This window comes from Lepisma saccharinum, chromosome 16, assembly GCF_977018435.1.
Source record: "Lepisma saccharinum chromosome 16, izLepSacc3.1, whole genome shotgun sequence".
Taxonomy (NCBI): domain Eukaryota; kingdom Metazoa; phylum Arthropoda; class Insecta; order Zygentoma; family Lepismatidae; genus Lepisma; species Lepisma saccharinum.
This window is the reverse complement of record NC_139244.1, coordinates 59,121,722-59,137,720: the sequence shown is the minus strand read 5'-3', so window position 1 is coordinate 59,137,720 and position 15,999 is coordinate 59,121,722. Positions and strand designations below refer to the sequence as shown.

The window sequence follows — 15,999 nt, the reverse complement described above, 5'->3', positions numbered from 1 at the left end:
CCTACGCACTATTCCTGTTCCTCGTAATCACCCTTTCGTCCTACGTGTGCGTTATTTTACGTGACCCAAAGTAATCGGTCACAATCTGCCCCTCCCTGGGCAAAAATAAAAATTTCGAGTCAAATGAGGAATTTTTATTTCTGTAGGTTGGTCCTAAATGATCAGTTCTATTTACTTTGGTCACTTGACTTCCTCGGTTGGTCATTCACTTTTTGAACATTCCTCGTATAATCACTACACACGCATCATCATTCTCTATCACCACATTGTGTTGGCAAAGTTTATATTTAAATTTGACATTTATTTTATACAGCACAAAATATAAAGTACAAGAGATAATATAAAAGTACAAGAGATTATACAATATTAGGTAAATCCCTTATTTTCCACCATCCTTTATCCTTTGAAGTAGTACACTGTTTACCTAACAATAATTAATACATAATAACATATCAAGTTCTTATGAAACACATTTCTCTAAATACACCAATAATATAACAAATACATAGGAACCTATATTCCAATTTTTATCTAAAATATAAAATTATCTTTTTTTTTTTTTTTTTTTTACATACAATAACTCGACAACACCCTTCCTTTCATTACATTTAAAAAAAACTAATATTCTTATCCTAAAAATTAACCTTCAAACATATTGACATTTATACAAGAAACTACACTACACTTTTCTTTTCTAATTAACTAATTACTAAATATTCTTTGAATTCTCATGGAAAGCTCTAAAACTTAGTACCTTCTAAATTCAAATGAAAAGTATGTTTTGGTTTTTAAAACCTAGCCTATTACATTGGTAACATTCAATTTTTTACAGTACTCAATTTTCTTTTCCCTTGAACATCTCCATAACTTCAGGTTTTCTACATGTTGGTCAGTTACCAACTCCTCAGTATCACAATCCAATAGATCAAAAACTCCATTTCTAGTTTGTTTCATACAATAATAAGGCCCTCTAAACAAGTCAAATAGCAATCTTTTTATCAATTAATGAACTATGCTTATGAGTCTTTAAAAATACTAAATCACCTTCAACAATTTCAGTTCTACCTACTTCTTTTTCAGCATGTTTATCTACAAATTTCTGTCTTTTTTCACAAGTTTTAACTTTCACCATTTTTAGTTTATTACTCCAGTTGACATTAATTTCATTTTCGATTCCAAATGAAGCTTTCAAATTTCCATCAATCTGTTCATTTAAATGTACTGAGACAGGAGCTTCTCCTAAAGTTTCATTTAGGGAATAATTCAATAAGTTAACAATTTTACTAACATACAACGGCCAATCTTTATGCATGTCTTCACAATATATTCTCATGAGTCGGTTAATCTCCTGGTGAGCACGTTCTACTAAATTGGTTTTAGGATGATAACTGCTACAGTAATATATCTCAACACCAAACTCTTTCATTTTCTGTTTGAATTGTTTACTAATAAAACAAGACCCTCTATCGCAAATCAATCTTTTCGGTATACCCAAATGAACAAAGTAACAATTAACCAGCTTATTCAGAACTTTTTCTGTAGTAGCGTTAGGTATAGCGTAAGCAACTAAATACCTAGAAAACCCATCCAACACTGTTAACAAAAATTTCTCTCTACGAGGCCCAGTAGGCAACTGGCCTTGCAAATCTACAAATACTTGCTCCCTTACGGTATTAATGACATGCATACCCAATTTGGCTTTAACAGGGTGTTTATCTGGTTTAGTTTTAGCACAAATAACACAGTCATTTATCCAATTTCTCACATCCTTTCTCATCCCTCTCCAAACAAATGATTTTATCAGTCTATTTACTACTTTATCAACACCAAAATGTCCACATTGATCATGATAAACCTTAATCACATCCGCTACAAAATTTTTTGGCAAACACAATCTCCAATTTTCCAGAAAATGGTAATTTCTAGTCAACAGAACACCCTCTTCTAGTTTATAAAATTTGTTTACATTTATTATTCTTGATCTCATAACATTTCCCTCTACATTTTCCAAAATACTAATGATTTCACTCAATCTCTCATCTTCTCGTTGCGCCTGTTTTAATTGTTCCTTAGAAAAAGGTAAATTTTCAAGTTTCAAGTTACCAATTGTGTTAACAAACACTTTTTCTATTTCAAATTCCGGGTGGTTTCTTGACAATAAATCAGATAAATTATTATCCACTCCTCTAACATAAGTTACTTTAAATTTGTGTTTTCCTAATTCTAACGACCATCTACACAACCGCAGATTCCAGTGTTTAGCGGAATTCAGCCATTGTAATGCTTTGTGATCAGTTAAAACCTCAAACTCCAGACCTGATATATACATTTCAAATTTCTTTATGCAAAATAACACTGCTAGACATTCTAATTCAGTAATGCTGTAATTTTGTTCAGCTTTAGTCAATTTTCTACTTACATAGTGTATCACCTTCTTACATTCACCCTCCATTTGAAACAAATAACCACCAATAGCGACTGAAGATGCATCACAACTAATATAGAATTTTTTGTTAAAGTTGGGGTGACATAACATGGTTTCATTAGCAATTACCTCTTTCATTTTACCGAAACTTGCTTGTTCTATGGCTCCCCATTGCCATTTCTTATTTTTATGCAACAATTCAGCTATAGGAGCTATAATATTGGAAAAATGAGGTACAAATCTCTTCAACCATGTGAAACTTCCCAGTAACTTCTGTATCTCCTTTTTGTTTCTAGGTTCTTGCAATTCTAAAATGCTTTTTACTTTTTCAGGATTGGCCCTCACACCAGAACCAGATATAAGGTGTCCTAAGAACATAACTTCCTTCTTACAAAATTCTGTTTTTCTTAATTTAACTGTCATTCCAGCTTCGTGCAATTTTTCCAATACAATTTGCAAATGTTTTACATGCTCTTCAAAAGTACTATCAAAAATTAATAAATCGTCAACATATATTATACAAAATGCTGACACATTTCCCAAAACATGATTCAAAGCACTAGTAAAGGCAGAAACGCCTGTCGTAATTCCAAAAGGTAATTTCTTAAATTTGTACATTTTCCCCTCAAAAATAAAAGCCGTACATGCCTTACTATTTTCTGTAAGTGGTATCTGAAAATAACCTGCCGACAGATCAAGAGAGTTCATGGTGATTGCGGTAAACGCGGTTTAAAATTACTTACGTGAAATTTAGAAGATTTCGTACTTCCGCGTTGCACAATTTAATGGTTCAATCCTATTAATTACGAAGATCCACTGTCTTCATTCACAAAGGGTACGGCGTTTGAAGCGTAATTAATAGGATTGATCTTCGTAATTAATAGGATTGAACCATTAAATTGTGCAACGCGGAAGTACGAAATCTTCTAAATTTCACGTAAGTAAGATCAAGAGAGGTAAAATACGTCTTTCCATTGAAATTTAACAAAATCTCGTCTAATTTAACTACTCTGTTTTGTTCTAGTCTTATCTTTTGATTGGTTGCACGAAAATCTACCACAACTCTTTTTTCATCACTTCGAGGCTTAGGCACTACCAAAAGTGGATTTAAATATGGTGAGTGACCTAATTCTACAATATCATCTTTCTGCCACTGCTCAATTTGTCCTCTCACTTCATTTTTCAATGCAAAAGGTACAGAATAGAATTTTCCCACTACTGGTTCATCGTCTATTAACTTGATGTCATATGTAAACTTATTACAAGTACCCGGTCTATCAGAAAAAACATCTATTAGAGGAGACAATGCATCCAACAATTCCATCTTTTGTTTACTAGTTAATTCTTCAGAAAATTGTATTCGTTCCCGCAAATCATTCACTGTAGCATCTCTTTGGTCTTTAACTTTCGCAGTTGGCAACACTTCAGCTCTCTCAGTATATTTCAAACAATCATCTGTCTCCACTCGTACGCGACTCACATTGGCTTCATTTTCATATTGTTCCTCTTCATACTGTGTGGGTAAAAACTAAATAACGTTTCTTCCAACTTCTGTATTAAAAAACATCTTCTTTTCTTGAAAGTCTAACACCCCTTCTATCGTGAACAAAAAATCGCTTCCTAATATCACTGGTAGATTAAGATCTTTAACCACTACAAACTCCATTAATAATTCAGCTCCTTCCAGGTTAAGTATAGTCACTGTTTTTCCTAGCACCCTAGATTTCTTTTTTCCTGTGTAGTCAATCAAAATTAAATTATCTACTTTTGTTAATGAAGGTCTTGTCACCTCAAATGTGACCTTTTTCCATGTCTTCTCGGACATTATTGAAATCATACTTCCGGTGTCTACTAAGCATGTCACTTGAAGTTTATTGACCTTAGCTTTCACGCAGACTGAATGTTTAATCTTTCTTCTGTTAGCCGAACTATTCAAAATTTCTTCATTAAATGCACTATCTTCATCCACTAAATCTTCATACCACCTCACGTCAATTTCACACACTTGTAATAAACTCTTTTCAAAAAGCATTACAAATTCTCTCATTGCTAGTTCATTCCAATGCACCAAGTCTTGTCGATAATTATAACCATTTCCCATCGTCTTCTCATATTTATCTAAGTTAATTTCTCCGTTATCCTTCAAAAACAAACTATCTAGGCTGAGCACTTGAACTTTTTCTCTTTTTCCCAACTCTTTAATCACTCTGTTAAAGAATGTAAGTTTTTTCCAATGATCATAACTGCTTTCATTCGCCACTGCAGGCACAGGAGGAACCGTACACAAAACAATCTCTTCACTCTTATTCTCCAATAAGTCTACTAACTCTACGTAGGATTTCTTAAAATCTTCCTTTTTTCCTCTTTTTAAGACATCATTTGTACCTATTAAAACTAACACTTTATCGAACTTCATGCTGTGCTCTATTTTCCTTAATTTTTGTAACAAGTCATCAACTTTACACCCACTCTCACACAAACCGACATATCTTCTTCCTTCTCCGTTAAATTTCACTGATCTGTTTAACACAACGTTCGCAAATCTCACTAATTGACTGTCTCCCATCAATTCATAATCTTGAAGTACACATTTCTTCTCAACTTTCTCTACTGCTCTTCTTTGTATACTATTCTTGCACTGATTAGCACTAAAACCCACTTTATTATCTTCTTCTTGAAACTTATTCAGCGTTTCATCTTCCACTAATTTCTTTGATTCGAAGTCAACTATAGTTGGTGAGGTGCAACTTTTTCTTTTACTTCCATTGTCCAGTTTATTTAGTAAAATATGAAGACTATTCCCGACTTTCTCAAAATTAGGAACACATTCACTACACAAATCACTAGGAGACAATTCCTTATTGTTAACTTCCTCCAAAAATGTTTTCAACTCGCCTATTTTAGTTACTAACTTCTCCTTCAATGGAGGCTCATGAACTTCAGCTTTCACAACTAATATATCATTCATTTCTTTCTCGGGGTTATTTTTACTATTTTTCACTACATCACTGTAAAGACACTTTCGATTTACTATCGTCTGTCCGTTATCAGTTCTATTTTTGGTTCTTATTTTATCAGCCACTATCCGAGAAAAATCACGTGACTCTTCCATTACTCGTTTTTTGAACTATTACGGCTTGCGGTAGAGTTATTAAAACCTTGGCCATTAACCGGTACATTTCTAGAAATTTCCTTTCCTTCCCTATTTGCTAAACTATTTCTAGTTTGATCTTCCTGTCTTCTCTCAAAGTTTTCATTTCTTCGAGGTGTCGGCGACAAACGAGCTTGTTGTGGAAATCGCCCTTGGTAAGGAAATGGCGCTGTTCCAACGTTAGAAGTTACACTTGCATTATTTCCCAGTGGAGTTATTCTATTTTGCCCATAAAAATTTCTAGCGTTTCTTTGGACCTCTACATTCCTCACAGCATATCTCCCTTCGTTCTGCCTGGCCCCTCTCACTTCCCCTCTTCTATCTTCTGTCATTCTTTGTCCTGAGTTTTTCTGTCCAGCCCACAAAATTTCATGCCTTCTTATAATGTCTGCGGCCGAATTCAAAGTTTTGCATTTTGCTGCCAGCAACATTTCTCTTAGTCTAAAAGGTAACTGATTAGCGACCAAACTAACACACTTGTCTTCTGAAAGTGAAGATTGTAGCAATTTCAACTGTCTCACATTATCCCAGTAGAATTCTTCCATCGCTTTTCCGCGTCCAGGTATAAATTTCTGCGTTAATATCTCTGTCAATTTTGTAGATTTCACATCTTCAGATTCAAACTTCCTTAAGAACTTCTTTTTGAAGTGCTCATAATCACTGTACTTAGACTTAGTTTCTAAGAACCATAACTTTGCTGTCTTAGATAACACAAATGGAAGTACATTTAAATACTGATATTCCTTCACTCCCATTAAAGTTAAACTTTCTTCGAGATCCTGCAAGAATTCAGACGGTTGCAAGTCGTCCATTTCACCCGAGAACTTTTTCAACTTTGTTATATCACTATATTTGATAGGGCTTTCTTTTACTTTCTCTTGCTTTCTCTTTTCCTTTCTTCTATTTCTTTGTTTCTTCCTTCGATACGTCTTATTATAGGAATCGGAGTCCTCTGAGCTGGCAGTCGTGGAAATACGTACCTTACTCCTAGCACCTTTCTTCAAACTTTCTTCATCACTTTCATCACTACGAGACGACTCGCTTTCTTCGTCACTATCACTCACTCTTTCTTTCTTAATCACCCTTCGTACTGGTAGTTTAACAACACTTCCGCTGGACTTTTCTACACTACGTCTATCTCTACGACCCCTACTTTCACTACATTCACCGGCAAATTTCAAAACTTTCTCTACACTTTCATCCGTCATTTCTTCATTTCTCTCAAAAACTAACCCTTTAAAACGCTTCACTTCTTCCTTAAGAGCATCGATTCTGTTATGTATTTCTCTCTCACTTTCTTTCAATTTCTTCTCAAACACTTCAACACTTTCTTCGTTATTCCTTTCTAACAAAAGTATTCTTCTTGAAATAACCTGAACCTCTTTCTCTATCTCTCTTTGTTGCACTTTCAACAATTCATTTTCACTTCGCAGATTATCACATTTCAATTCAAGGTCACCTCGATTTATTTTACACTTATTCTTAACATTACTCAGTTCTTCCACTTGTATCTCTAATTTTCCTTCCGACTTTCCCACTGCAATTCCAATTTCTTTCTTCATCTCTTCATGCGCCTCGTTACACCATTCACGATGCAACCGCAACTCTTCCCTAACACTTTCCACACTAACTATTTTACTTTCTAACACTTGAAAACGCTCGATCATTTCACTCTTATCTTCTTCACTTTGTTTCACCATACATTCTAACTTCTCGTTTTGTTTTTCAAATTTCGCATCCATTTTCTCGGAGTTCACTAACAACCGTCGGAGCATTTCCATCACATTTGCATTAGTCATATCATCCCTTTTCTGATCTTCCGACACTACATCCTCCCCCCCGGATTCATTTTTCTCTGCGCCACTGCACTTTGCACATCTAAACACTTTTCCCTTCTCATTCACAAAAGACTCGAACTCAACATCAGTCATACTTTCACATGATTTGTGCTTCCAAAGTTTACACTCGCTACATTCTATGCTTCCATCTTCGCTCAGCATCTTGCCACAACACTCTAAAGTAATGTCCCAGTTAACTTCAGGGGCGTCATCTCTTAATTTAGGGGCAACAGACTTTCTTCTAGACATTTCTTATTAATTAAACACAGCACCACAACACGCAGGACAAAAAAAAACATATCGCTCTTCTGGCTGGCTAGTCGATGCACAACGTCACTTTTCCTCCAGCTGTAATCGAGCACAACAAGGTCAACACAGATATAAACAATCAAAACTATTTGCCTCCTCTGAAACACTACAGACTTTTTCCAACTCACTACGAAATGTAAGGCTCTTCCCCGATGTATTTAGAAAATTTAGAAGTAAATTTAGGATAATTTAGAATTGAGAGAGATTAAAACTAACTTTCCCGGGTTCAAAAGGCACCAATTTCAACCGTTTTCTTTTTTTTTGCTACTTACTTGTTTTCTGATTTTACTTCTGCTTTGAATATAGTACCCTGCTTCGGCTTGCGAGCTCTGGGTTTATGGTACCAGACCGACCAGTCACTCGTAAGTCGTAAGTTAGCTAATTTGTGAAACAAGAAATAAACCACTGATATCTAATTTTACCTTGTATTGGAAAAAATTCACCTTAATATCCAATAGTCACTACATTTTACAAAACCGTGATATCAACTTTTCTTCTAATGCTGTTCTTGTGTCAGAGAATGTGATGTGTGATTATAAAATTATTTTAGCGACGCTCGTATAAAGTTTTAACAATCGCGGGAAACTCGCAACGCGAAGTCCGACGGCACTACTCCAAACCGAGGAAATCTTTCCGCGCCGAGAATGTTAATGTTACTCCTTTTCTGTTACCCACCGCACTGTTCTCGTTCATTTAGCTTCACTCACCCCATTGCAACTTTAAGGCTGTGATTAGTCTTTGCATAATCACACCATGCAATGTTAACCAATAGCATTCAAGCTCTTAACCGCCTAGCGACAGCTTCTATTGCGCCACTATGCAAAACACGTTCACTGTAATCCAACACTCTTCCTACGCACTATTCCTGTTCCTCGTAATCACCCTTTCGTCCTACGTGTGCGTTATTTTACGTGACCCAAAGCTCTTAGATCTCTTGGGAGAAACAACACAACCTCTCTAGGCACCAGACAAAAAAAAAAGGCGGGGCTGTAATTTTCGTTCTGGTTCGGCTGTGTAAAATACATCGCAAAAAAAAAAAAAGCCACGTTTTCTTTGCTTCAACCAACTTCATTCACCCTCCCCCCCTTCCCCGTTCAAGGGAGCAGTCCAAACTCCTTCCTTGACTTGCATTATAATCCAGTATGAAAAAGGAAACGCGCAACTTGCGATCTGTCTTCACCCAATGCGTATTCTAGGACACGTCATTAAACAGCGTCCCAGTTGAATTTCACTTTAAACTGTATATTTAGTCCCGATTAGCCCATCAGCATAAAATGAACTGAAAACTAGCTTTATGAATCTGTGCATTTTTACATATCAAAATGGTAGATCGTTATTTACTCTCACGTTAATCAATGATTTAATGTTGGATTTAGGAGTATTCTCGATGTCAAACACCCACTCCTCCAAAAGTTTTCCCCTTGAATAATGTCTTTTTAATGGATCTCAGCGACCATTCCTACATCGAGCACTTTTTTTTTTCTTCACACGAATGGTTCTGAAGAAAAGCGCAAATTAAATTTACAGTTTTGCTTATCAGAAGGTGCAGAACATGATGTTATTTTAACTCTTGTTTTCCTTTCTGGAGATCGAATTTCGATATCCTCAAACGAAAACAGCTTTGCGATTCAAAACAATAACTTTTTCCTTCGTGCTGGATGAGTCATTGCTCTTATAGGCAAGCAAGAGCTTTGCAGACGCTAGACAAAACACTGGCGCCAGCTGCATCGTAAAAACAAGGAGACCGGCTGGAAGTTCGAGCAACAGGTGGTGGAAGAGAAAAATTCCAGCATTTTAAAGATAACGCAACTGTCGAAGACGGAACTTTTAACAGCAGTGTAAAGAAGAAAGAAATGACCCTTGCTTTACGTTTTACCATGCAACAGACAATAATACGGGTAATATTTCCTATGCAGACAACAGCATAAAAAAAAGGACCTGAATTCTGCAATTATCAACATTGCCGTGCACACCAGTGGTGGAGAATAAGCTGGGAAAAAGGGAGGGAGTTAATTTTTTTTATTATTTTTTTACTGTTTTTGTTAGTTTTCAAGAATATATCCAAAACTGGTTGCCCCATTTTAGACATCAAAGGAAAGGAAGAGGGGTGGATCCACTTCCACCCTCACCTGTAATCAGCCCGTGTGCACACACGAGCAAGAAAATCGCCCCTCCCTCCCTTTGCTGACAGGAAAAAAGGGAGAAGCCAGTCAGCCAACGGAACACTTATTTGGCAGATATTACGACATAATTAGGAAAACGTATGAAGTGGGAAACGGGAGTTATGATGCACGTAAGATCGAAGTAAACTTTTGTGGAAACCTGGATGACAACGCATTAAGCGGGTTGACGATCTTTAGTTCGCCTATGTGGCTTTGATTATCTCTAACAGTTTCGCTTCTTTAAGAAGTGTTGCAGGGAACAAAGAACACGTTTTGAATGAAAGTGGTTAATGGAAGTTGTCGGCTACAAGGCCGAGAGTTGCTCACTCACGGGAACCTACTGAAATCTAGGTCAGAGCTGGACAGATGGGCCAGACTTCCAGGCGACACGCATCTGTATTTTGGAACATTCCTACGATCTTATCTCTCAAGGTGGTGTATTTATCGATGAAAGAGCTTGACCTGCCATACACATTGGCAAAGACTGCAAGTCCAGCAGTCATTTTGGGCTGCTCCCCCCCCCTCCTCACCTGCTAGATTTCAGCAGCTCTTAGGACAAGGAAAACAAGTCAAGGTCGATTTAAAATAGCATCCAAGCACATTCGATCTCTCTTCTCGCGTATCCAAGAGAAAGTGTGGCAAAACAAGCCTGGCACGTTGGGTAGCGGCCGTCGGGTGCAGGGTAAATTGGTGCGCTTGAGGGAGGGGAGGGTAGAGGTCAAGTGTTATTGGTTATCACTCAATCATGGTGTGGTGATGTCTATTTTTAGTTCAGACCCAATTGTGAGCGGTAGAGCGCTCGTGAAGGGAATGAGTGGAAAAAAAACAATGCATTTTTCGGCCGATTTCCTTCCAATTTTTCAACTTTTTCCTCAAAATTTTCAACTTTTTTCTAAATTTTTCACGGTTCCCGGGAAAAGGGTCGTTACTTTGAGGGGGTCGTTATACCCGGGGTCATAGAATCGAGAGTTGACTGTATGTGGATTCATAAAAGATATAAAATTTATGGACCATTTGTATCATCAATTTCGCTAAATCACAGAAAAATTCTACACATACATTATTTAAAATCTTCAAATATTTTCAGCATGTAATTAAAATACACCTTATACTTTGTTTACACCACCACCAGGTCACTTGGCAGTTGTAAAATATCTTTGCCACATGAGGTGCACTTTGAAAGATTCAAAACTTTGAACTCTTTCTTTCTCAGAAATGGTTGGCTAGCGCAAGCCAGCACCTTGGCATATCAATGCCTACAGGGTACCGTACCACTACACAAACTCCCGTCCAAAACTCAACTTCCAAAGCCTTAGCCTCTCCTTGTAAGACATTTGATTTGATTTGAGTTTGAAGTCCACTTTATGCACAGAAGGCTAATCGGGACTGGACCTACAGTTTAATGTGGGATCCGAAACACTATGTGCCCCATTGGGTATCGAACTGGGACCCCTTGATTACAAGGTGACGATGTTACCATTACACCATCAGGGCAGCCAACCTTGTGACACAGTTTATCTCAATGCTTATGAAGCCTAGAATATCAAGCTCAGGGTTAGAAGTTGTTATTATTATAGTATTTAAGTAGTTCAATTGTAATTACCATTTTTGATTACAATGAATTCCAACTGACACTGTAAGCCATGAAAAATAATTTGTAGAATGTCTAACAAGACAAATATATAGGCATGCATTGTTTTTTGAAGATGTTATTGTTGTTAAAGAATGAAATATTGTTTCGTTTGCTTCTTACTCTCTCGCACAGGTGGTTCAGCTTTTATTTTCTTACTTGGTTTCATCACTTAACTTACATAGGAATACGGGTTTGAAAGATATTTTTTCAAGTTTAATTTGCCAACATAAAGAAAACAATCAATTAATGTTATAATTTAATGTGAATTGATGGAGACCATGAGGGGAGGAGAAAATACACAGTTCAGGTCTATGTTTGCGGCCTTGCAACATTTTTTGTTGGTAAATAATTAGTGCCTCTCCTTGATCACTCCCCCTCTCACTCTCCTTTCTGAACTTTCCCTAGGGAAGTGAATTTGTCACCAACCACCACCGACCTATAAAGAATTGGCAATATCGAAGGGGCACGAGGTGGCCACATGGGTCATCTTCACACGTCACCAAGATTGCGAGAAAGATAGGGTCTCACTTTCTTGAAGTTTGTTCGGAGCTGTATTACAACTCTGCACTTGTACAAGCTGTTGTGTAGTTGCGTACATCACACAGGCACTCACCAATTATTTTGGTCCCATTATAAAATTTAAGCTCAAATTCATGTTAGAAACTTTGCTAGTCTGATCCCTGGTTGACTCACAATTTTTCATTTACGATACACAAATCAAATTCCACCTCAAAACTAAAAAAAAATTCATCTTCGCTACATTACCATTAAATTATGCACGCAACAAACTAATAATTTCAATTCCTTCATCACCAGTGAACAGATTAGTATTTAGTACTGATGACCTTAGAAAAATCAATTTCCTTCTAAGACAGCAGAAACATACTTACAGCAAAGTGCCTCTGAAATGCTTTTGGTCCCTTGTAAGTGTAATTACCACATATTTCACAGTTGTAGCTGATGTTCAAACCATGGAGTTTATACAACCAGTATGGAATAGGCTAAAAAGAAGAAGTTTACTAGATTAATGCACATGAAGAAAGAGAAATGCTGATTTCTAAATTTAGTTTCATCAGAAGAGTAGCCACAAAAAGAGCAAAGATACAAGTGAAATCTTAATCTTTTATTTACCATAAATATGTGGCTCTAGGGATACGTTATTTTCATGTCAAATATCACTGTCGATAGTTTTACTCCATTCGCAGGTAGGAAGATACAAAAAATTTCTTCCTTTTTAAGTTCTTCTTAAAGGTTTGCATAACAACCTTTTTGTAGATGCAAAATAATCTAACACAGTTATTTTTAGTGGTTTTATTTTATTTTATCTGCGATGTTTCGTTCTGGTTTCCCAAAACTTTTTCAAGCTACATCAAAATATATATACACAACAACACAACCTCACATAGCTAGTCACTCTACACCTTTTTAAGATCATAAAATTTCATCTTTGTATCTAATGAGTAATCACGAGGTGTGGAGTGGTTCAACTGTTGACTAGGATAGACTATACATGATTCATGATATGTCTATACCATAAGTTATCATCATCATCATTCGCCATTTCTTGCCTCTGGCTGGGTTGGCATAGAAGTCAAGCCTCTACATTTTTTCTGGTGTTCCACCATTCCTCTCTTTACACGATGTTCCAATCTTGTCCTCTTCTCCTAAAATCCACTACAAACACCCATTCCATCCTCAACGACCCTTTTCCAACTCCTTCTGCCCCAATTGAGGTAATAAAACCCGCTCTGACATGAACACCTACATCTGACACATCATCTCACACCCCTCTCACATTCAAGAAAATTGAACTCACTGCAGAAGACACACTTGACTTATATATGACACCGATCTCGATACTGACTCGGAACCTCCATCACCCTCGCCAGAACACTCACCCAATCCCTCGGATCCGTACCTAATATATAGAAACTTCGAACACAACTTGAATCTTTCACACCTAGAAGAGAGAGATATTCTCATTACTGCACTGAGACTACTAGTCAGGAAGAAGCATAGCAGGGCAAAACTATTACCTTCCCCATACCAGAAGCAGTGGACAGTGATAGACGCATGATAAGAGGAAGAAGAAGAATTTGTATTCTATAGCATGTTATTGATTGGTTGTAGTAGTAACCGTGTGTAAGATGTACGTGAATGGCTTCCAGGCATTAAAGTTACGTTGTTAATTTGAACCTACGTATTTTGTATGTCTTGTATATGTATAGATAAGAAACCACACACAACAAAACAAGGCTTACATCTATGGCGCAGTCGTACAGGATATTCTTGGTAATCCTTCGTAAGAAGTAGTATGGATGAAGACGTCACGAAGAGTACGCAACGATCATCATTCCAGCATAGGTTTATGCAAGGAGAAATTGTGTCGGCTTGATCAATTTCTACGGTAAGAAACCAAGATTGCACGGTTTGTGTAGCGTTTACAATAATTGTACAAGGGCAAATTCAAATCAGTGCGATACAAATTGTCTCTACGGCGTAGATTACAATAATTGTACAAGAACAAAGTTTAAATTATGCGATACGGATTGTGTTTACGATATTGTGATATTTAGTTGACCACAATTATGAATATGTTCGGTTTGAATTTATTCTCTGAGTTCCGGCCAGATTCGGAAGAAATAGAAGATTATTTAACGAGGTTTGAACAGTCTTGTTTGGCTCATGATGTTAATGAAGTCAGGAAGGTGCCCATACTGATTGCAGTTATAGGACCTGAAACATTCAAAGTGCTGAAGACTATCCTTGCACCTGAACCAGTCGAACGGCAAACGTATTCGACCCTCAAGGACAATCTGCTTAAACATTATGGCCAGAGAACAAACAAATATGTGGAACGTTTCAAGTTCAGGCAATGCATACAGGAAACCGGCGAGGATGCAACACAATTTATGGTACGTGTTAAGCAACAAGGACTTAAATGTAGTTTTGGCCATTACTTACAGGAAGCCATTGTAGATCAGATAATTGTAGGCGTTCGGTCTGACGCCATTAGAAAGAAATTACTGTCTGAACCTACATTGACTCCAGCAAAATGTCAAGATATTGTGCTTCAAATGGAATTAATTGAACGGGAAACACAAATGTTCATACATAGTGAAAAATATTATAGTCCTAATCTAGTTGCATTCTCTGGGACACAGAAATTTAAACCATGTTTCCAGTCCTCGCAAGCACACAAAAAGAACTTCGTTAATCCTCAGAATAGAAGTTATAAAAGCACCGAAGAATGTGATAGATGTTCCAGAAGACATGATCTTGGACATTGTCCAGCAAAATATTCGATATGTTCATTTTGCAAAAAGAAAGGTCATTGGCATGTAAAATGCAAGTTTAGGAAAAAGAACCATAAACTTACGAGTAAGACAATTACCTCGGATCAAACTTCTAAGTCCAATATTAAACCTTTAGACGCTATTGTTGGTGAACAAAGCATACATAATGAATTTCATGGTTTGTCTTTATTGCACGTTGAAGTTAGTGATTCTCATCTGCCAAAAGATAATACTTGCACTATTTCATCAAGCACAGACAATTCACAAGTGGAAGATGCTACGCTCAATCGTTCAAAAGCAAGGAGCGTTAGTTTCAAGCCAAAGACAAAAGTTGTAGATGGCACTAATGTTCTTATGTCAGCGGAACCGTGCATAGTTAATCTGTGTATTGATAAACGAATCGTACAATGTGAACTAGATACTGGATCGACAGTTACTCTGTTTAATAACAATTCTTTCAAACAATTGTTTCCTCATCGGCGAACGCAATTTACTTCACTAACGTTACGAGGCGTGAATAATGATACGTTAAAGTTGAAAGGTCAAACCTTAGTGGATTTATCATTGAATGATGTATTGTATAAATTGCCGGTTATATTGTGTGAAGAAGAACTGCGTTATCCGTTGATTGGACGTTCATGGCTCGACAGTATTCATCCAGGTTGGAGGAACTTGTTAGCACAATGTAACACATTGTTCACAAATACGGGGTCCAAACAAAATGATAACGCAGATATTAATACTAAAATACCGGAAAGTGAAGGTTTGAGAGTACAGCTGGAGAAGAAACTTGACCAGAAAGAAAAGGAGAATAAAGAAGAGCATCTGAGGCAGTTGGCTCAGAAGGCGAGAGAAGAGAGAGCTGGAATTCGAACACAGGCAATGGGAGATAAGTATGATGAATCAAGGCAAAGTGACCAACTACGATACAAGAGACATAAATATATGACTGAGCGGGAAAGGCGAGTGGATCACCCATCATTTCTTGGATCACGGCGGGTCCGAGTAGAGAGGAAGAGACTTGACAAAACTTATCTTGCATATCTTTCGAATGATCCAGTCTGGGTGCAGACCCCGAAGGTTAATTCGCCCAAGCATGTACCAGGAATGGTATTGTCTAGAGTTGGCAACAGCCTAATATATAAAGTGCAGTTGTTCGACGGATCGACACGAACGGTACACGTC

The 15,999-nt window shown here is 37.0% G+C and overlaps 1 protein-coding gene across 1 annotated transcript in view; it reads right to left on the bottom strand.

Moving 5' to 3' along the window:
* The window catches only part of noi (splicing factor 3a subunit 3 noi), a 51,171-nt gene that overhangs the window by 7,731 nt on the left and 27,441 nt on the right, over positions 1-15,999 (bottom strand). Inside the window, exon 10 of the mRNA XM_083137446.1 lies at positions 12,409-12,519. Within this exon, the coding sequence (XP_082993572.1) occupies positions 12,409-12,519 (111 nt within the window). The remainder of the gene's footprint in view (positions 1-12,408; positions 12,520-15,999) is intronic.